We start from the raw sequence: 24,027 nt of genomic DNA on the forward strand, positions 1-24,027 counted from the left end.
ACACCTTCCACTAGACCAGTATTTGACTTCAAAGAATTCCAAGTTTTCTTCCTGTAATAAAAGCTTTTTTCAAAAGCCACCAATCAGCGTAAAACAGATAATGCTTCATTCTGTAAGAGAACTCTTGGTCTGGTCACTGTGATCTGTCTGTTGAGAGTTGATTGCAGCTGGGGAGACATCTGTGCATCATTCATTTCCTTGGCAAAATTAGATTTAGTTTCCATTAAGGAGTGATTTAAATTGTGAATTGCAGAGATTATGAAAAAAGTAATTTCTTCTTATGTGTAGGACCATTACTTGTGCAGTTCAGTGCCTGAAATCTGAATCAGTTTCCAAAGAGGCCAGCTTTAATTGCTTTTGCAAAAATTAATGTGCAGGCTCAGTTCCAGCTGTCTAGACATGCACCTTTTTGTTCAGAGACAAGAATTCTCTTTCTAGGCCTCTCCTTTTCCCAATCCATTTAAAATATGCTGTTGTTGAATAGGTTTGCCAGAAAAAATGCAATATCAAAAGCTGTTATATTTGATCTTTCTATTTTAATCCACTTGTATTTTTGGCTTCTAGAGTCAGATGAGTGTTCCAGGAACCTTATGTTCTCTGTCACTGTTTTTTTTTAATATATATAATTTTTATTTTAAGCATTTAGTTCCTTTGCTCATTGAAACTAGGCAAGAAGCATCCTTGAGGTGGAGGAAAATAGGTCTGGAACATAGAGTATTTAAGGCTTTTTCCAATATGAATTTGTGGATGAGCTATAACTTCTGACATCCAAGAAATTTACCTTACCTGACTGGTTACTCCAAGCTCAAGATTGGTTTGTTCCCTTATTCAGAAAATCCAAGAAAAGTAGCAGGAACCCTGCATTGCTGAAGAAGGTGCTTCTGATTCAACTGAAAACACAGAAAGGTAGAGGCAGGACCTGTGACATTGTCTGAAGTGTGGATGAAGAGTTGGTTTAAGAAAAGCAAAGTCTAGCTGAAGTTTATTGTGGTGAGGGACAAGAAAAGCTTGTACAGGGACATGAGGGACAATGTAACACTACTGCTAAACAGGGACAGGAGGCTTATAAAGGACATGGAAAAGGCCTACTCGATGCCTTCTTTGCTTTCGTTTTTACTCAAGACTTGTCTTTGGGAATCCCAGGCTCCTGAGATGCCTAGCAAAGTCTGGAATAAGGAAGACATCATTGGTGGAGGAGGATCAGATTAGGAATGTACAAAGAAATTGGACATAAAGAAGTTCCATTTTAAACTCCCAATTGGTTTTTCAGCCTTGAATTAACTAATAACTCACTTTAACTAACGTGCACTGAAAGAAAACACTTCTGTACTGAAGCAGTTTTCAGAACTTCCCTGGAAGTTTAATATTCATGTTTCAGTGGATTTAGGGTGAGGGTTCATTGCAGTTAACCTGTAAAATAATTAAGAAGTAAAATTTTAAACAGACTTCCGAAGATTTTTATTTTACAACATGTCAGTGATGGCAAAGAAAGCCAAAAGCCTCCAGTAGAATTGTGGGTATTTGTCTCACAACTTCAAATTGTTGAGTTTGAACAAAATCTCGAAAAGGATAAATCCCAATTTTTACATTGACTAAAATCCGTTATCTCTGTGTACTTTTCATACCGTGAAGTTATTTTTCTGGTATATCTGATGTTTTGTGTGCCTTGGTGGTTCATGGGAGATTGTTTTGGTACTTACTTCCTTCTTGCAGGAGGGTCGTTATTCGGTGTTTATTTCCCTCTTGCACTACCCTCACACAGGTAGTGAACTGAGAATGATTCTCCTGCATTGTTTTAGCAGTCTTGGGCTGGGAATAAACATGCCCATTGATGCCATCTATGAAGATCTGATTTCTACAGAGGCTGGTGTTGTCTTTCTTCTGCCAGCACAGATGAGATATTATTTTCTGCCTCTGTTGAAGTAGGAGAATTGTCTTGCTCAACTGTGCTCTTTTCTGTGCTCAGAAGACACTTGCCTCAATTAACTGGGTTGGATAATGTGAGGGAGAGCTGGAGAAAGGGGAAGGCAACCCTTTTCCCTTCTCTGTGTATAAGGCAGAAGTCGGCAACAGATGAACTTTTTAAGCTGCATTAAAGAAAATGTGCTTTATCTTTTGTAGGGCAGCAAAGCAGAGCTGGGGTTGCATTGGCAATACCCTTTTCTTTACTTTTCATAATTTAATAGCTGAGCTTGGTAAGCTCCCCGTTTTCCTTCATTCTTGTCCCTCTCTGTGCTCTGGGGAATAGCTGTGGTATCTATGATAGTGTTTTATATGAAGCTACTGATTTTTACTATTGTATCTATTTGAATGACTGGCCAGTTAAATCGCTTGATGCGATGGAAAAAATAACTGGAAACAAGTTCCTGTTGTTCAGGCTCTAACACAGTTTGTGTGTGTTGTCTATTTTTGCCTTTATAACAGGAGCTCTTTCTTAAGTGAAGTGAGAATTATTCTATTTTCAGAAAAAAAGTGACTTCATAAAGTGATGACTGTCAGGAAGTGTTGGGTCTGTTCCAGTTATGCCAATCAGTTAGACTGTGAGCATGCAGAGGGGGAGAAAGGGTAGATGGCTCATGGCACACTCTTCCACCTGCTGCACTCCAACTATTGGGACCATCTGCTTGAGATTACAGTGATCTAGGATGAAGGATGTAATCAATGCCTTAAATACTGGATTTCAGGATGACTGAGTTACTGAATTTCAGTGATGAGTGACAACTCGGAGAAATGAAGGAATTATCTATCTAGAATCAACTTTGGGAGGGAGAAGAATAAAGAGAACGTAAGTACTGATTGTGCATTTCACATTAAACACTTTTAAACTGTTCAATCTTCTGTGGAAGGGTCAAGAGAGAAAGATCATGCCAAATTTGAAGATGGAACAATTGAAAATGCTGAGGGGATAAGGGCAAGGCTTTCTTTAGGTTATGTCAGATGTCACTTGCTTAAAGTTATATCCCAGAAGGCTGCTGCTTTTCCCATCCTACTACAAGGTCACTGATAAGGAGGTGACAGATTCAAGTGAAGTAGCAACAGAGACTCCCCCACCCCCACTGCATAGCAGCACAGTTTTTTAATCTTGTTTTGGAAGGAAATGTTTGTGTATGGTTCAATACCAATATTTATAGAAGGGTTTTAAAAAATTATAAGCTTGGACCATATACTGCAGGTTACGTCTGAACTGGAAGAGGTAAAAGCTGCTTTCATCTTTACGTAACTGTTCCTGCAGTTTTAGAGGCCCCTGAGCAGACAGTCACTCCTCTCTGCACTGGAGGTGGATCCAGCACTTTCCTAGGGAAGACTGTTAGGAAAGAGGGGAAAGTCAGGCAGCTCTGAAGAATCTGGCATGGTGGCATAGCAGGGAGTGGAGAGCCCTCATGAAGCAAAGCTGCTGTGGGTGACAGTCCTGGTTAGTAACATTACCATCATTCTTGTACCTTCTCGCATCTAAAAAACATAGGAGGTTTAAGGCATACCCCTCCTCCACCAACTGGGGGAACAAAATTCCACCTTTTTGAGCTTCAACAGTACTCAAAGCAGTGCAACTCTGTCTGCTCTGCCAGCATAAAAGCATGGAGTGTTTCAATCATGAAAGATGATAAAGGAATTGATGAAAGATGATAAAGGAATTGGTTCCTTCTCAACCTCTCAGTGGCAGTGCTTTGTGAGGTGCACCTTGGAGAAGGGAAATACACCTAGTAAAGTCCAAGACTCAGGGTGAAGGTCTCAGGGGGGACATTCAGAGCAGCCATGTTGTTAATGAAGCCCTAGAAGAGATGATGTTCTGCTGTTCAAGTACAGCATCAGTAAAACTGAGGGTAGGTAGTGTGTCAATGACTACTACGTACATGACCTGCTGAACATGAAGCATTTATTGATGTGAGCAATACATTAACAAGTGGCAAAGTTATACACTAAATTTATGTAGAAATATATTTCCCCCCACCCCTCCACACACCAGTCTACTGAATCAGGGTAAGAACTCTCAGTCCAAATAATGATGAAAACCAGCTACAGCATTCCATGCACTAGAACAAACTTGTTTCCTTTCTCGAGTGTCCCTCACAAGAGATACTCCAGAACCACCTGTATGTAATACTGTGCAATGTGTTCTACGATGATCCTGCTTGAGCAGGGAGCAGATAACACCAGTGGTGGTCCCTTCCAACCTTAGCCACTGTGGGATTTTGGTTTCCTTCATTACCTGCCCCATCATAGTCTACTAAAGAACTTTCAGTCTCAAACTGGACAGTGTTTTTTCTCTCCAGTTAAAGAATTAAAGTGCGTAACAGCAGCTGTGTCTTAACTGCTCAGTGGGAGGAGCTCACCAACACTGTGTTCCATTTTCTTAACAAAAATAGTTCTCTGTGAAGACTTTGAGCACTCCATCACCAGTACATCAACTGACATAGAGTATGTGTGGACTACTTCTGGTGCAGACATGTTTTGGATTTGTTCTAACCTACAACTAAAAGAAATTTGTTACACATGTAGGGAGCTATGCTTCATATGACTGTTTACATATATACAAAATAAATTTAACTCTATTATCATTTGGGACTCAGGCCCATCTGAGGAGTCTGCAGAACTTGTCCAGTTCCCACTAAAGCTTGAAACGCAGTCATACCTCTAGACGAATATCAGGGATATTATTTTCTTTTTAGCAAAAAAGTAGATTAGTAACTGTACAGTAGGTAAAAAGCACTCTTTAAAAAAAATACAGAAGTTACACAAAAGGCTGTAGTAAAGTGCCTAGCAAGAATATAAAGGACAGGAGAATCAGTGTAAGCAAACAACATTGCATCCTTGCTACCCTGACTTCTCCACAAATTCTCCTGCATGCATTGTAACACTGGCAATGCTCAGTATGTCAAAAAGAGCATTTTCACTTTGTTATAGAAAGTATTAGAGTTTAAAGCCAAGAATATAGTAATATCATCAGCAATTATACTTTGGAGCACGATTAGCTCACTTTTGTCCATACTCTACACAGTGAGAACTGCCAGGAACCCTCAAAGCCTGCTGACAGTGCCTTTCATGGAGACACAGCTCATGCCCATTCAGAGAGCAGATGTAGCTACAGCCCTCTGGTTCAGACCTGCTCACTGTTTACCTCTGAGCTCCCATCCTTTCTTTCCCTTTCTCTTCCCTTCATCAGTGTCTGTTTCCCATGCCTCCAGTTTTCTGTGAGGAAGGACAGCCTCTGGCTGCAACAAAGCTGCAGATTATTTAGGGCTATTGTGCTTTCCAAGTGTGACTTCTGAGACATGGAGAAGCCATGCTTTTCTTGATCCCTTATCCCTGTCCTTTCTCTACATTGATCCCCAGCCTCACTGAAAGATCTCAGAGCCCTGGACGTAGAGAGGCTGACATCTGTATTAGAGAGATCCATTTCCATGATGTGTTTTGCTGGGGAAGAAATCTGTTGTCTTTACATAAAAATATGGAGCAAGATACACCAAAGCTGAATTCAACTTTCTACTCAGTATTTTTAAATGCATGCTCCATGACAAACCACCCTGTGACTAACTGCGTAAAAAACAAGACTCTACAGATAGAGAACCTGAAGTGTTAAAAAATATATTTTCCCTCTCCCCCTTATCCCTTGACAAGTTCGCCTCTAAACAAACACGAATACGAGGTAAGCTGACAGAACAACACTGAATAAAGAGCTGCAAAAAATCTTTTGGTTCCTAGATCTCTGCAGGTGTCATGTAAACTGTATGCTACCTTCATGCTAGTTTAAAAAAGGTGTTCTACATCAAGGGATCCACACTCTGGCACTTCTGGCAATAAACAGATGTTTTCAGGCTGGTAAAATTTTGAGATTTTGAAAAAAATAGTAAAATAAATACATTTTCCCTCACTAGAGAAAAAAAAGCGCCACATTTTGCTACACCAGCTATCACTTAAGTTGCAAACCCAAGAAAGACAAATTTTGAAGTTTCCTGCCAGTAGAACAGTTAATGATGGTATCTTTTGCTTTCAGAATTATATCACTTAGTCCTGCTGCCAGTTTTCTAAACAAATACTGGCATCTTTACACTGTGAACCAACCTACTTAACTCAGGTTTGACAACAGAAGCACTTTTCTGATTCACCTGAACAGAACACAGTCTGAGAGGTTTCCACTTTTTTTTTGGACTAGTCTTTTTATCTAGCCCCCTAGAAAGCATAACTAAGTTCCTCCTAAAGTTGTTTTCTGAATAAAAATTTGCATTTAAATGTAAACACTGATACCATAAATGTAGTGTATACAAAAGGCACAAGACAATTGGATTTGTGTTGCTGAAACTTCCTTGACTTTGAAAGCCAAAAATGTGTCTTTTAATCTGGTCAGTAAACTCTGATCCTAAGGAAACTGCTAGCTCTTAATTGAATGGGATTTCCTATGTGCAGCAGCTTGGCTTTTGGTATTGCAGTCAAAAGTCTGTTGTCCTGTAAATGCAAATATCAAAAGTTATAACAGTAAGTCTCCTTGACTGTATATGGTATTCATTAAGTTATGCAGTAAGAAAGGCAGTGTCTTGAAGAAAAAGTGAATAAAAAAAATCTGAGACAAATACTGACTAATAAGAAATTAGAAGCTTGAAAGACAGTGGCCCTCAGTAACACAAGTTGGTAAAAAGCCTTTTGGATCAAAGTTCAGGGCCAACATTTGTTTCCCAAAGGGGTTAAGAGCTACAAATGGGACAATAAAATGCCCGTTTCATAGGACTATCCTGTGCAGCTTCCATCAAAATCCCCAGCTGGCCCGTTTCAGTTATGTATCACCCATCTGAACACAGGCTTTTTATTGCATCACTGAGCAGTGACCCCCTGTAGTATTCAATTAACCAAAGGATTTTTTTCCCTCTCAACAACTTTTCAAACTACTGGTAGTTCAGATCTAAGGGAAAACAGAAAAACAGGGAAAACTTTTACAATGAGGTTTTCCAATAAATGTTCCAAAAATAGACAGTTCAGTTAGGTCTTCTTATCTTCAAAAATTGCTTATCAAGGGCTTAACAGAAAATACAGTCCACCAAGCCACTAAACTATTCCTAATCAACATTGGCTGTTCTTCTGATTCATTAAGCCAGTAGTGCAAAAATTTGATTTTAAAGTCAACTGCTTACAACAAATTAAAAGGCAAATTTTCAAAACCAAGTCAAGAACATAAACATGATAGTAAGGAGGTCACATTTTTCTTGTGCTGAATGTCAAAGTAAAACCAGCCATTGAATTTCTACAATTGTAAACGCAGACTCTTTTTTCCTAGTACTTCCTTGTACTCATTTATCCTTCACCATTCAAACCTGGTAATTTTAAGTTGAAACATCCTTTATATGGTTCAGAAGAAGTATGTTTAGTTTTGTGTTTCAAGCAGTGACATGGAGACAGCTAATCATCTGTCAGTTTGTTTTCTGAGCACATCCATACAGGAGCAGACAGGAACAGCTGGCCAACAGGGCTGATATTTGGAAGAATGCATCTTCCTTCCAACAACAGCTTGTTCTTAAACTGGAACAGAACAGTAATCACAAAACACCTTATTAGAATCAACAAATACTTTAAAATTATGTAATAAGTTCTCATCAACTTGAAGGGGAAAGTGACCAACAGCAGAATAAAAATCCCACCCTGAAGAGGAACCCAGTAAGACAGTTCACAGTCATGTTATTAATCTGCTTCAGGATGACAGTGATAAGTACTGACTACACAGCAAGCAGGCCACCAGTTTATAAAATGAAGTGAGCTATTTTTACTCTTCTTCCAGGTACCAACATCATTAAAAACCAATTCTCTATTACATTAGTGTAAACCACATCTGGCACTTTCAGTAATTAGTCCTCTGCTGAACTGTGAAGGATTGTAGGATACAGGATATTGAACAGATACTTCATTGGGACAGAAATTCAAATTCTAACACACTGACAGGGACAGCAGGCTGTATTTTTCATACCTGAGATGAAATTACTTGATTTTGTGTGGTGATTTCAGCAGCTCTATTAAAAAATATTCTATTTAATCCATAGGAATGAATATAACTCAAATATTGACAATAAAGTAATGAAGTTAAATGCAATGTAGCTAAAATAATTTTTTTATATAAAGGCTCTTATTCCTGCAACTGTATGTCATATATATAGAGAGGGAGTAATTTTTTTTTTCATTACTTCTCCAAAAACTTTTAAGTGCCACATAGAAATATCTCAGAGCTAAGGGTACAACCAAACTGGTGCTTATGTTCATGCCGAAGAACTACCAGTTCTCACGGCCCTTCTGAAATGTGCATGAGGCAAAACCAGCTCCCAGGAGCCCCTTTATGTGGTTTTAGACTCACTCTTTGGAGTGAGTCTACTCCTCTGAAAGTAGTCACTCTTTAAAAAGCCACATTTGAAAATGGATGCTCACAAAAGGGAAAACCAAAAAAAACACCAAACACACAAAGGCCCCAAACCCTAGGGAGTGAAGTAAACAGACTGCAAACACAAATCTTTCTCAGACTGGACTAAAAGAAAAAAAAATTTAAAAAGAGCATGAGATGTTCATCAACCTAAACAGCTGGGAAAAACCACTCACTTTTAACATCTTTGGAACAGTCACAGACCATGTTTGATACTCAGAATAATCCAAATTACAAAGTTACAATAGAATGTACACTCTCTTCAAAGAAAGATTAAAAGCTATTACTTAAAGTAAATAAAGTGTTAGGACTTTAGAAAGCAGAACTCCAACCTGATAAAACTAGTTGATAAATGGTATTTCTGTAACAATCCAAAAACCTGTTTCTTTATGGTCTGTCTCCAATGTTTTACTCTTGATTAGTGATGACACATAGGACATTAAACTAACTGAAGGTAATTAATTTAGTCTTTTCCAGAAGTTATTTTGTTGAAAGAATTGATGAATTAAACAGGGCAGAAATGCAGCATTTTACATTTTGAACAAAGGGTTAGAAAGGAGAGGTTTAAATTCTATTAAAATAACATACACAGAACAGCCAAAATCGCAGACACCGGCTGAGTTTCCTTCGCTCGTCTCTTTAACTCTGTTCATCTGACACCCACATTTCCAACACCTCTAACACTTCACACCATCATCAAGTTTGCAGAGGTACCTATATCTGGAACTGTGTCTTCATCACTGAATACAAAACCAGAATGTAAGGGGCAAGAGGTTTTTTTAATTTCTCCTATGAACCAAACTGAACTTTTGGGAACTTTTTGGTACAAGCTATGGACCCATCTGTTGGTATCTGCACACCTACCATTTTTATAATAGGCCTTGATAGTGCAGTACCATTCCTGATGGGTCTAGTGATAATCACTGCAGTTCCCTGATGACTTTCCATGCCTTCCATTTCCTCCATGAGGGACCATGAGCAACCTCACAGCCATGACAGCATGTCCAGGAGTCATATCACACACAAATGAAGGACATCCACTTGAGACATTTTTTCAGGATGACTGAAAAGGTGCTTCCAACAGCAGAGAAGAAATTACCCTGCTGGAACAACTCCTCCATACCAATTATTTGGTATGCAGAAATTCTTGGGGTTTGAGTCAAATTTTTTATACAGTTTTAAATATGAAATAGTGTAATTCTATAAGCTTTGGTGGAATTAGTAATATTCAAGTGTTGGAGTGAATATGATGATTGTGTTCATTCTCCACAATGCAAGATTAAGGTCCTGTTATGTACCTAACAGAATTTACTAGCTGCTTCTCAAACCTGCCTTCTGAGAAGCCTGTGTTGCACGGTATTAAATCAAGATATCAAGAAAATCTCAGCTGTTTTTGACAATAGGTGATCAAATGTTCAGGAAGTCATATGGACACCTTTTGTCTTCAGTAGGCAGCATGATTTTACCATTAAATAGGATGCAGCTCAGTACCTGACTCAGAGCAAGACACTAATAGCTTATATATTAGACTAAATCCTTTTTGCTTCATCATTTGATAGACTTTTACCTGTTTTAGCAGACCAAGCTATGATCTTTGCATTCAGTGTTAAGATCCAGCCTAATTTTCAAAATTAGCATTACAAATGCTGGCTGAACAGTTTAAATACTCACAGTTTCTGTATCTTTCTAGGGATAGGGAATAATAATAATAACAATAATAATAATAATATATTGGACTATTACCTAGAAACCAATGAGTATAAAGATGAAACTAATTTGCAAATATGACGCATCAAGAAATAAGAGGTTTAGTTTAAAACTATGAATTCATGTGCTATTACCCATGGTAAAAAGATAATAGAAGAAAATTAAACAGAATGTGTTTTAGTAATCTTCTTTTGTGCATTCTTTAAGTGAAAAGGAATCATTGAATTAAATATTAAGTACAGAGAATGTTAACATACCTTTCCTTACATACTCAGATGTTTCTTTTAAGGGAAATTAGGTTTCATTTTCCATGGTTAATGCAGGATTACTCATACCTTAAAAGACAAAAAATGGTATTTCCACAGGAAAAGGTCTCATGTCTATTTCAGCAAACAATGCAACCTTGAATTAACAATCATTTTAATGTCATTACACTATTACCAAGTTTATCCCTGTCCTGTGTCTAATACACAGCTTTTCACTAGCTGCAAGTAGGTGTTACCTCTTTTATAAGCAATTAGTTGTCAAAAGTGCTATCACGCCTAGCTTAAAAAAATAATTAGCATCTACTGGTATAAGTGTTCTCAGTATCCCTTGGTCAGGTTTAACTGGGAAAAGCACAGCAGCTTGACACACGGAACTTCCTACAAGCATGCATTTAAAATAAGCTGCATGAATTTTTCTTCATGAATACAAACCAAGTTACCACGGTTTGTTACACTACATCCTCCAAAACTAGTTTATACAACACAAATCATTGCAACATAAGTCAACCCCTTACCAACTTTGCCCTTTTCAGCCTTTGCACTAGTTTCTGACCAAGACTGTGTATCTGTAAGTAGGTGGCTCTGGGAATCACGCAAGGGCTTTGCAGGAAACAGATGGTTCTCACTGTAGTGCCAATAAAAAGAACATTAGTGAACTGCAGTAATTTTTCATCATCTTATCACACATTACAAACAGTTTGTCATACGCAGTATTTTCCTTACGTTACCTTCCTTCTTGTCTGATGAATCACCACATTTTTATCATTACATACATTACACCGTAGTTGTCACAAATGCAAGCACAATCTAAAAAGCAACTCCCTAGCACAGGGATTTTTCATTTGACAGCTATTGTATATTAATGCATATTCTTCAACCCCAAATGCACTCTACCCTATGTTGTTCTTCACTACAACAAACTTGACATGATAAATAGTGGAGAGAACGTCTCCAAAATCTCTTTCCTAATGTAAGCTATGGAAAGCTGGGAAAAGATAAAGTATCAGTAAACAGCTAGCTGAAATGTCATATATTTCTGTTATAAATAAAAGATTGTCAATATGATTCTATTATAATTTCTTAGCCACATATTCAAGTCAACTAAACTTACCACACTTTTCATTACATAAATGTTTCAAAAAAGACGCAGCAGGAAATTTATTTAAAGGAGCATCTGAATACTTTTCACACTTTAAAGATGTCATGTCCATTAAGGATAAGAATTAATAAAATGTGTTCTATTATCAGCAGAAACAACACTTAATATTCAGCTTCCTGTGCTTTGACACAAGTGCCATTAGGGATTCCCTTATGTGAAACAGCTTTCACCAGACAAGAAAAAGCAGGTGTCCCCCAAAAGCTGTGCAAGGTAATGGATTTGTATCACAGAAGACTGACTAACCATCTCATTTGTATGCAGAATAGAATGCTGCTGATACTGAATGTGAGGCAGGTGTGGAAAATTCAGGTCCTGGGATGCCACTGAACTGAGACAAAGCACATCAGGGAGAAAAACCACCCCACCTCATTTCCATAAATTTAAATATAAATAAGAGGATTAGCTGATTTACAGCTTAACTGTTTAAAATCTGACTTGGATTTATTAAAAGGGTACTTTTCATTTGCTTACCATGTTTAAGTATATCATACATAGTTTTTGAATATGTGCACAGGAAAAAAAATCAACTATTTGAAATGAGTAACAAAAAGCAGATTACTTTTTGGATGTTGAATTAAGTCCACCAGGTGTGGAAGCTTGCTCAGGATCCTGATTAACAAGGCAAGTTGGAAAGGAGCAACCATCCCCTAAACTGAAAAATTCAGAATTAGTGTCATACATACAAAAAACTATCAACTTTGAAGAACTTTTTAAATCAAAGATTTACTACATCTTATTTCAGAAAACTAACCATCCCCCCAGCTCTCTGGATCCTGATTATTCAACAGTTTAAACAAATGAAGCATTAGGAACAGCATACCTTGAAAACACAGGCAGCAACCAGTATTTCTTCTCATCACCAAACACCTGCCTTAGGTTTTTGCTGAAGCCCAAGCTGAAGCCATTCTTATCTGTTCTGTGACGAAATATGGGAGCTCTGAATACCTCTTAAAAGAAAAAGATGAATTAGACCTCTTCGCAAGTTAGCATGCTTAAGTCTCACACCAGTACTGAGGCAATTGCTGTGCTGGTACCATCACCCATGAGGAAAGGAGGTAAATGACAGAGAAAGAATGTGCACTCATGGAAGCCAAAATCAGTGCTACACAGGCGCTGTGCATCTGGGGGGAAGTCTCCTTCACTCTCCTCCATCATCAAGGCAAGGAAGAGTAAGGAACTCACTTTTTTAAGAAGGCATGATATGTTTATATGAAGATTTCAGCAGGTGACTACACCACAGAGAGTGTTCAAAAAGAAAAACAAAGTGTTTACTACAGAAAGAGTAAAGGAAAAGAAGAACATATTAACCTACTTTAGTAGTAAAACTATCTCTTCACACCCTGGGGTTTGAAAATACTGTGTGTTTTTACCACTGCATAAAGAAACGTCTTTGCTCACATTATTCCCCCACATTATTCCCCCTGGACACCCAACCTAAATTTCTGGAGAGCTAAATATAGCTTCAAGTGTTGAAAAGTGCCTGAAGCAGAAAATTCATTCACATTCCACCAAGTGACTGATAGCCATTTAATTCCCTTAATTGGCTATACATAGCAGGCAAGCTATGTCCTGGTGTCCTGACAGTACAGCTCCCACAAACCATGTCAGAACCATGCTGAGACTGTCCTTCTGCAGTCAAACCTTAGCTATGAACTGCTGGAAATGACCTTCCCCATGCAGGGTGCATCACTTACAACGGATTTTGAAGAAGGAGGAAGGGAAAATAGGGGCACTCGTTTAGATGCCCACGCTAGGGAAGGAAAAGAGCTCTCAGGATGATTTAAGCACAGTTACACTTGAAGCTATCACAGCTTCATGACCAAATTATTGCATTTTTAAGGCTTCACATATTGAGCAATTTCCCAAAGTAAAATGGGAAGAGACACCCAAATCTTTCTGAGTAACTTAAGTATGCAGGAAACATGTTCTATTACCAGTATGGGTTTCCATTTGTTTTAAAAACATGGAATGTTGAATTAGAAGTGTAATGTAATATGGTTACCTCTGAACAAATTTTTTTGTACTAAAATTATAAGATGAGTTTATAAACAGAACACTAATTTATTTCCATTTCAAATAAGCACCTTTAATAAAGCTTTTCTCCACTTATACCTATATAGAAATTAATAGCAGTAAAAAAATAGTCAATGTCAGTGAGTGATTTGTTAGAATACTGAAGAAACTCAAAACTGCTAGAGGAAATCTTGAAGTAAACAAGCTTTCTTCCATTGATACAGATATCTGTTCTCAAAGTTTTCCATTTATCACCAAAATCATCATTAATCATCATGAGCAAATCCAAAGAGAACAGGAAAAAACAGGTCAATTCATTGGCCTACTTTAATTCAGCTTACATCAACAGGAAAGCATTTAAAGATTTAGAAATTTTAATGACTATATTGCGAATTGTCATTATTGCAGTCCAGCACATAGTAGAGAACAGGCACTTAGATCTTCTGCACTTTCTTTTATTTATTAACATTTGTAATCAGACAAATGTGCATTCAAGTGGAGGGAAATCATGGTCTAGTGCTGCTATTCGATGCAATTATTTACACTGCCACGTAGTAGAGGCACAGGACACCTTCTTTCAGGTTTTTAAAATTAATTCATAACACAGAGGCCTTTCTATGCATCTGTGGGAGACAGTTCTCACAGCTGTGAAACTGCCTTTGGGATCTCCACTGTCCTTTTACTACTAAATAGAGAAGCACTGCCTGTTCTTCTGTAGCAAGTCAGCTCTGACAGAACTTTGGTTCTGCAGGGGGCAAGGGTGGGAACGAAGAGCTGGAGACACTGCCCTGACCATATGGGAGGACTCTGCCCTGGGGGGCTGGGAATGCCAAACAAGAATTACATATGCAAGCATGAAGTAGTGCATCTAATGCTTATTAGAAATTTATCTTCATTTTATTTTCATTTTTTTAGTTTATTCAGCTTCTGCTAACAAACTGTGTGTGGAAAGCAGTGAGAGGAAGAACATAAATTCATTAATAACTTGGCCCTTTGGGGCAAGAGGGAGAGTCAGAATTTCCAGGGAGCAGCAGAACTCAGGAGTCTTCTAACCAAGATCCAAGGAACCTGTGTAGAATTGCCCACTTCTTGCATTACTCCCATGCATATAAGAAACATTTATTATTTATACTTTGCTGTCAAACACAGAAGCATTAAATCTGCTTACCTAATGTAGATTTATTCTTGCTGACAAGCCAACAGTGATACCCAAAGAGAGAAGACAAACTGACAGAAAACATAGCTGCAGCAAAGAATAAAAACATGATGTGGAACTTGGCTTGAGTATCAGGAAGGCCATTCTAAAAATTAAAAAAATACACGCCATTAGAATTGGGGAAATAGCTGTTTAATTTGATTATTAATAATCCTCTATTCAGCCGAATCAAAGTCAGCACACACACAAATACACCACACAACAAGAATATAAATAAATGAATTATACACCTTCTATGTACACACAGCCATGCAATTAGGTTGGTGACAGGGTATAAAGCAAAGATAAAGGCCTTTTCTTGGGAAACTATAAATACAGAAGAAATAATACAGCAAGAACCTGAAATTTAGTTTTGAATTTTAAAGTGTCTTAGAGACGAATAATTCGTCTTTACAAAAATTGTTTCATTTAATTAGCCTTTTCAAAATAATGAAGCCATAAATGAAATTTCATAAACTATGATAAAGAGAAAAAAAAAGAAGGTTATGATTATTGGATCTTTTTCACTTTTGCACATGTTATTAGGAGATACTAGATTACAATGTAATGTCTTGGAATCACAGAATACCTTGGCTTGGAAGGGACCTTAAAGATCATCTAGTTCCCAATGCCCTGCCATGGGCAGAGATACCTTTCTCTAGACCAGGCTGCTCAAAGCTCCATCCAGCCTGGCCTGGAACACTTCCAGGAATCAGTAACTTCTCTGGGCAACCTGTTCCAGTGCCTCACCACCCTCACAGCAAATAATTTCTTCCTAATACCTAATCAATATATGCCCTCTTTCAGCTTAAAGCCATTTCCCCATGTCCTTGTAAAAATGTTTATCTCCAGCTTTTTTGTAGGCCTCCTCAGAATGTTAGACTTCTTGCACAGCAGTAACTTCACACACTTAAAGACAGCACGTAGATCAGGGTACTTACTGTCCAAAACTTGATAAAATACTGCAAATCTGTTGCAGCGATGAAAAGACAATACAGTAGCGAATAAGCCAAGAAGAGAAGAAAAAATTTGTAATTGGAGAATCCCACACAGTTGTTCACCCTGATAAAAACAAACAAACAAAAAAACCCAAGTAAAAATGAAATGTCATGAGAGTTTTCTTTGCTTTCATCCAATTTAAATTAAACTTATTTACTGTAAAAACATTTATACCAGCATGTAAGCCAAGTTCTGCTTCCTATCTCTGCTGCCTCAAGCTATGGGAATGGATTTAGCTTCAAATCTCAAATTATGTAGTAATTCTAACCCAAACCGAAACACCATCACCACCACCACAAAAAAGCCCAAAGAACATTACCAGGTAATATCGCTTTCAGCAGCTTACTGAAATTAAATTTTCTATCATGGTATGAAATTTGTTCTCAGCACATCTGATGCAAATGTGATAGCACTTAGCTACATTTTTAGTTTGCAGCTAAGTATCCATGTTATTCCATCAGGCATACTGCATGTCAGCTGGGACAGTAACAAGCCAAGAGTTGAAACTTGACTGAATTTTGAAAGAATAAAACCAGTCTTATTTAATCCACATCCTCCTTCATTGATCATATTAAAACTTCGTAGTAGTATTCTTAAAGATAAGAGCATTCATAGGAAATTCCTAAAAATGTTTATATTGACATAAAATAATGAGAGAAATGCTACTCTTGAATAGAAAACATTCCATATCAGTGACAACACATGACAGGAAATAAAAGACATTAGAAACATATCTAAGTGTTAAAATAAATCTCATTTTATCATTTTCACTTATGGGCTTTAAGATCACCTGTCTCCCATTTGTAAAGATTTTATACATGATAATGAGCAACTAGTACACACTACGATGATGAGGGTGCATTTAGTATCATAGCAGCTTCCCACTAGAGACAACATATTAGATATTATGAATTTTAGAGCTCTGTTAAACACATAATGATATTACACACACAAAATGAAAAATATTGGAGTGCTTCCCATGGGCAGTTTATTGGTAAACTGCTTCCTCTTTTATTTGCTTGTATTGAAAAGCTAATCAAAGTTATCTTTTCACTAACTTTGACAGAACTCTTCATATGAATTTAAGAAAACTTAACTGATACTGCTGTCAGATAGATCAGCTAATTAAGAGAAGACTACATCCATAAAGATACTTGTATATTGACAAATAATTGAAAAGAAAAAAAGAAAAAAAAAGAATGTGTGGTGAGATTTAACTTTAGCTTCTAGAAGTGCAGAACAAGTTACAGCAAATATTCTCTTCTTTAAGGAGATGGTGATGCTAATGGCAGGAGACATGCTAATTTTAAGGTAAAACCTTAAAATAGCAAATAAATTTTCACTGTACCTTACTGTTACCTGTTCTCAGGGTGGGTACAGAGTTGGGCCAGTTTGTTCTAAGTTGTGTTTAGACAAAATGTAACACCTTGGCTAAACATTGAATTTAGCACTGTCATTTAAACATGCAGGAACAGCTAAGCATTCATATGAGCTACAGTCAAAGATTCACAACAGATTGTTCATGTTAAAGCAAACGAAGATATATATGTAGGCTCATCATTATTCTTACTAGAAAGCAAGCATAAAATTCTCTGCCTGAAGTGGGGTTTTGCCATTAAATATGTCAAAATAAGCAATTCCATGATAAACTGCAAGCAATTCAGGTTCAAGTTTTCTATGATAACCTTACATTTCTTTCATTATATTTATTTTAGGACTATTTTCACTTAAGACACTGTTCGATGTGAAAAAAGAAACCCCAAGTGAAATTTTATTCCCCAAGCATGAAATTTCTTGAATCAAAGATAGCTTTATTTCTAGCCCTTTTTTTGCACTATGGCATGCAGTACACATCAAAATAAATGTGCATAAATTATTATGCTCCTTTCAATTTTAACAAGGCCCCAGATTACAAAGGTCTTCCTGGAAAAGACTAGTTCATCAGAAGATTGAACAGAAAGTAAACACCGAGGTTTTGTAATTGTACTGTTTGAGCATGTAGTATCAAATCTTAAACCCCAAGAACAGTAGTTAGATTTGAAGTCTAAAATTTCTGAGAAAGAGTAAAACTGATAAATATACCAACAACCAGCTAAATAATGGTATGTTATTGCAATGAGGGACTGATACAGTCAGAGCACTCCAATGTGGATTACAGCTAACATTTTAAATGCTTAATTTTCAAGTACAAAAAGAATATATGTCATTCCTCTCTGAAGAGTTAGTTTACTGAAAATGCCAAAAGCCAAAGAAATAATTTACAAGGCACTGAAGGTGATGCATGTCAGTTAACAAAAAGCATCACAGAATCCAGGAGATGCTAACAATTTGGATTACTCAAAAGATAAAGGTGAGATGTTTCAAGATATCCCTAAGGTGTTGCTAAATGCACTTTGTCAGTACTAAGAGTGTTACATACAAACAATATTTTTGGTGATGCCTCAAGCCACTGGATTCCCACCTGCAGCTCCATCTGTGAGTAGCAGCAGCACCAGAAATCACTAATGCATCACTTAAACCTTCTGGAGTAGTTAGTGGGCAGTTAGCATTAAATATTTCCGTTTATCACAGCACTTCCATTAGTGAAGGAGTGACAGCCAAAATAAAGCCTCCCAGGGAACAGAAGACAGTTGACTTGAGGCTAGGACATGACAACCTCTCATTACCTCTGCCTTCCAAGTGCTTCATCTTACTTTCCCTAGGTTATTTTACCCATCCTCTCTCCAGAAATCTTTCTCCTAGCAGAATAATGAATTTGAGATAACTCTTGCTGCTGTTTCCCTGCTCTCCCTAAGCATCACCTGAGTTCTTTCCCCTTCCTTCCCACCCAACTTGCTCCCACAAAAAAATCCCAACATGAAAAGCGAAGCAGAACCTAATGATGTTTAGAGAGGCTAAAACCCATCCATTATACTGAATTGCACCCTTACTTTTGTTGGCAAGATAGCCATATATTTCCCTAAGAACCTTTGAACATGGGTCTTTACAGGAAACTATAAAGCTTGATCAGCACCTGCGAAGTATTTCAGAACTCTTTCATCTCTTCCACTTAATTCTTTTTTTTTAGAGTGAGCAAGGAACTGTGAACATCTGCTCAAAGTAGGAAACAGTGCTCAATATCTCTTTTTCTAGTATATTGCTGTTACTTGGAGTACAAAAGGAACAATTCTCCATCAAGAAGCATTGCACATCTTTCAATTACCTCCTCCAGTTGTATTTTTGTTTTTTGCACCCATTGCTTGTTAGATTAAAAACAATGAGCAATATAAAAACTCTCTCAAAATGGGTATTTTTATATTGTTAGATTAAGAAGAGTGCAAATGTAGAGTAAGCAAATGCTACTGAGGAAGATAGAGTACATTTTTCTAGGAGTTTCTGCTCTAGTGAAATAACACTTCTTTGTCCCTTTACACAAAACCTAAGTGCTGTTTATGATTTGTTATTTGATAAATGGATTTTTATGCTGAAATTGAAGCTTACATGAAGGACATTTTCAGGAAAACATCTTAAGACAGAAAAACTCGAAAAATCCTAAAGAGACCATAAAACTTATAAGAAGTGTTTATAATACTGAATATTAATAGTCATCTTGAGACTTTTCATTGATATTTTGTCAGGAATAGCCTGGCAGCTGTTTTTCTTAGAGCTTTTGACACAGCAAGAAAGCTGAAAAAAAGGAAACAGCATTTTTTATTATAAGGAATTTGTTCCACATTCAATGGTTTTACCTGTTTTGTTGTGGGTTTGTTTGTTGTTGTTGTTTGTGTTTTGTTTCTTTTTAAGAAGCACACGACTAACACTAAACATGATCAATTTCCACATTATCCCTACAGCTGATTATCCCTACAGCAAAAAAACACATAGGAAGTAACTCTACCCTACACTGGTAACTATTTCTTTCAATTGTATCTCCCATGTAGACACAAAATAAGATGAGATTCTTAAAATCAAATTGTATTATGGCAGATACTGTAGTCAGGACCAAGAAAACAGGGGGATCCCAGCACCCCTTCCTTCCCCAGGACAGAGCCTCCTCTGTCCTAGAATTTAATATAAGAAAGTGTCAAAACAACTGCTTAGAACCATTTGCCATTCCATTTCTCCAACACAGGAAATTCTTCTTTTCTGATAATTTCATTTGATGAAGAACTGCCATGTACTACTCAATCCTCTAAACTTGGACCTTACTAAGCAATTACCTTTAATTATTTCTGTGAGCTTCACCTGCCAAACTGACATAAAATTAATTACACATCCTGTTGATCCATTGGTTCTAAGGGCTGCTAAGAAAAGACAGGAGAACAAAACCACTGTGAGGGCTGACACAGCAGCAAGAGGAGGGAGGCTGAGAGGGAGAGGGGAGAAAGAATGAAAGAAAACAAAGAACCCATAAAACTAAAAATGCTAACTTGCTGTTTCCAGCAACCCCACTCCAGCTGTCCTGGGACTCAAACTCTGTGAAGAAAAGATGCCATTCTTAAAAGAAGGTCTCACTGACCAGAAGTCTACTTCATCCATATTTGTAAAAACATAAAGAGTTACCTAACTCAAAGGTCCAAGAAAAATTATATTTGAACTTCTTTCCCTATCTCACAGCTAAGAAAAGAGGACATACAGTAAATAACTGCAACAACTCTGCAAGACCAGTAACCTCACATACACATCTAACTCCAGGAATACTGAAGCATCATCTTCATGGCAGGCCCCACAAAAGTGTATTTTACCGAATCAGAATGTAAGAAAAGAAAACCAATAGTACACTCACCAAGGGCAGTGATGATCCATTTTCAAAATGCACCTATAAAAAGCCCCGAGAGAATTCCAGGCATTGCAAAAGGCAAAAGAAAAAAAATAGTCAGAAGCACAGTTACATGTCAGATTTAAATTATTTACATACAGATTAGGAACTACCCATATTTACTATAGGTTATGTAATCTATTTAATAAATACATCTATTTAAATTCACACAATACAAGGAACTACAAGGGAACTGCAGATAACCCAAACTCTAAATACGTGGTATGTCAAGAACTTCGTGATTTCAGAAAATGCAATCTCATAGGATTTGGTAAACTTTAGCATTTGGTCCTCATTCTGAACAGGTTTTTCAATCACTGTTTATTTTCTGGCAGAGCCTTAGAAACTGGGATAATTCCATTATTATGTATTAGTCATACAACTAAATATACTTCCAAGAACATGGTCTGTTTTTATATAAATATATGCATCTTTTTTATGCATATAGACAAGGTTTTTAAGAGCTTACCTTAGGAAAAATCCCAAACACTTTTGCAATTAATCACCCTCCATTAAGAAAATGTTCACAAGAAAACCAGCTATGATTGAAACAAGTAAATTTTGATAAGGTAAGGACAAAATAAAGGTATTCTACAAAATGTATTAAGTAATTGCGTTCTGCAAATTTCACTCACATTTTGTAGGATATCAAGTCACCCTTTTTCCTCACTAGAAACACACACGACTATATTCCTATCTCATGTTGCAACTGCCGTTCCAGACAACACAACCAAGATGCTCTTTCTGCCTCAATTCTGCTTCTCTTTCTGTGCCTCTGCTGCTTTGCCAGACAGAATAGAATGTCTTCTCCACCTCACAATCGTGTTGGAACGTTTGATCTGCTGAAGAGTACTTGGAACAGCCTTAAAGCTAAGAATAAATCACCCTCTGAAGAAGTGTCTTGTCTCAAAGTTAGAAACTTAAAAGCACTGGGGGCTAGAGTAAAGAAATACACAGACATCCAAGCTGACTGCAGAAAGGTCAGAGAGAGCAGCCAAAAGAAAGATTAAATTAGAAAGCAATCAACTTCTGGAGAATATGGATATGAGCTTACTTTTGTGCCAGACAAAGAACTTGATTTTATAGCTTCAGTTAGAAATGGGAGAATGCTTGGCTGTTTCTTTCTTTAAACAAAAGTAACCTGCAAGTTATCCAGTAAAAAATAGGATATTAAGTTTATTACCTCAGGTAAGATGTAAGTGACATCATGAATAGATTGAGATGGGTAGTGATGTTTATTCAGATTCTAACAAAAGAAGCAAATTTTTGTTTATTGGCTATTTTTGGTTACATTCTTAAGGAAAATTCTTTATTAATATGTATAATTTTTAACCATTATGTAAAAAATGTATAAGGCCGTGTAATGCATACTGGTATCAAGGAAGTCATCAGATGAATTAAACTAAGTTACAGACTTCCTTAGAAATAAGTAAATTAAAACTAAATCTAAAAAAACCACAAAAAACCTCTAAGGGGGAAAAAAGTGTATCTGCCAAAATATTAAACCTGAAAAATCTACTCATAAAACACAAAAGCTTCTGTGCTAAGGAAGAAAAATTGATTAATTCAGAAGACCACTTATTTAAAAAATATTCTTACTTGTCGCATACTGAACAGTGATGGCAACGATCTGGTTTTACAAGATGGCATCTGTCACAGTATCTGATTGCTAAAGAGAAAAGTTCCAAGATTAGATTTCAATGTACAGTTACACATTTTGATTCCTGAAGTCTGTGCAGAAGTAAATACTACTGGCTCAGCCCAGCAGAACCCCCAGGAAAGCATTTCAGCATTATCAGAAGCAGTTGCAAATACCAAAGCATTCTTTACCTGCTTGCAATGCTGAATCTATCAGAGTGAACCCAAAAAGCTCAGTTTTTGCAATCTCTGCTAATCATACTAATCAGGGTTTTTTTTCTCCAAACCCTTCAGCTCTGCAAAACAGCCAATCAACCAACAAAACCCACAAAACCCTCACTAGACTGGAAAAACTTTAAAGACTGTTCAACAATATAGCTATTTTAAGCTATTATTCTAGCAGCTTTAATTTACTATGTGTGATTATCTCTTGGATTTGCTTAGCTAGCCAGCATTCACAAACTGACAATATGAGTAGGGTTAGATTAACTCTTAGTTTGGAAAAGCTTTTGTTCTTGCAACTGAACAACCAACGAGTAAAATAGTAACAGTTTCTTGTGATCTACCTAGCTGTACATGACATGCACATAGTGATTCTGTTTATTATTATTTTGTTAACCTATGATAAAAGAAATACATGCAGTTAAGGACTGCTACAAACTCTTTTGCAGCTTTTTAGTATTACAAGCTATTTTTTAATATTAATTTGAAAACAACTAGCAAGGCACAGTCAATCCACTTTAAAATCCTAAATTTTATGCTGCAATTTACTTCCCAACAATCTTTATACACTGAATAAATGTAGGGGCACAAAGCTAAATTAAAGTTAAGTTCTTGGGTAACTGTTACTTTATGAAGTATAAAAAACACTTCTTCCCTTCAATCCAAACCCTTGAAAACTCTTTTTTAATTAGTTTAGGTAGTACATCAAGACACCTGCTTTTGTTAGTCTCCTGAACACGATTTACCTCCAGACATTGTCCGTGTGTAGATAGGAAGATCCTTGGCTGCCCGTCTTAAGACTTCTTGCTGGGATTCACCTCTAGGCTCTCTCTCTAGGGACTCCTTGTCTGAATATGATAGATGAAACTGGAATAATTTTTAAAATCAAAGAAATATTAGCAAATTCCAGGCTACATACGTAACTGTAGGTGTGTAAAGAGAAGCAAATATTATATAAAGATGGATTAGTAACATGTACAAGGTGTCAGAGCAAATAACCCAGTGTTCCCACAACAACTAATTTACTTGATGGCAACTGAAGACAAAATTAAAAATACTTCTGATTTGGTATTGATGCAATGCTGAATACTTCCAGAAGTATTAAGCAACATTCCTCAAGAGAAGGATCAAGAGCTTATCATTCCCCTGAAAGATCAGTTCATTTACTTCTGTAATGCCAAGAATTAACTAGTGAATGTAACCTAGGGATGTCAGTGTTTAACTGAAAGAAAATACACTACTAGCAATAGCAGAAAAGACAGCTTTATTTCTCTTCTGGTGTCTGGCATTTTCTCTTTCATTCTTTGTCACTGCTGTTCTCTTGACTCAGGATGTGTTTTTACTTTAGAGACTGGCTGAGAGAAGGAAGGGCTGGGTGTCCTGCTTGGCGAAATAACCATATCCTGAACATCTTCCTGAATAAAATGCCAGCTTCTGTCACTGCCCAAAAACAGTAACAAACATGGCTCTAGCAAGTGCTGAAAAGGTAAAAATTACTGAAAGCAATGCTTAGTATACATGAAGTAGTACAAATTTCTTAAACTCTGAAGTCCTCTGCAACACAGCAACATAGCCACTTTTGTCACTGAAGCTTCTGGAAAGAGGCAGAAGTTTTTGGTGTCTCCATCAGAGAAAGAG

At 37.0% G+C, this 24,027-nt stretch overlaps 1 protein-coding gene across 1 annotated transcript in view; it reads right to left on the minus strand.

Moving 5' to 3' along the window:
- Positions 1 to 3,854: 3,854 nt before the first annotated feature.
- The window catches only part of ZDHHC2 (zDHHC palmitoyltransferase 2), a 35,305-nt gene continuing 15,132 nt past the window's right edge, over positions 3,855 to 24,027 (minus strand). Inside the window, exons 4-13 of the mRNA XM_085058868.1 lie at positions 23,136 to 23,256; positions 22,129 to 22,198; positions 20,497 to 20,529; positions 15,674 to 15,794; positions 14,706 to 14,838; positions 12,345 to 12,471; positions 12,084 to 12,176; positions 10,881 to 10,990; positions 10,357 to 10,434; positions 3,855 to 7,506 (exon numbers count right to left, since the gene is read on the minus strand). Coding sequence (XP_084914994.1) covers positions 10,394 to 10,434; positions 10,881 to 10,990; positions 12,084 to 12,176; positions 12,345 to 12,471; positions 14,706 to 14,838; positions 15,674 to 15,794; positions 20,497 to 20,529; positions 22,129 to 22,198; positions 23,136 to 23,256 — 849 coding nt within the window. The 3' untranslated portion in view covers positions 3,855 to 7,506; positions 10,357 to 10,393. The remainder of the gene's footprint in view (positions 7,507 to 10,356; positions 10,435 to 10,880; positions 10,991 to 12,083; positions 12,177 to 12,344; positions 12,472 to 14,705; positions 14,839 to 15,673; positions 15,795 to 20,496; positions 20,530 to 22,128; positions 22,199 to 23,135; positions 23,257 to 24,027) is intronic.

This window comes from Lichenostomus cassidix, chromosome 4 (assembly GCF_008360975.1).
Source record: "Lichenostomus cassidix isolate B80296 chromosome 4, HeHo_3.0, whole genome shotgun sequence".
Lineage (NCBI taxonomy): Eukaryota > Metazoa > Chordata > Aves > Passeriformes > Meliphagidae > Lichenostomus > Lichenostomus cassidix.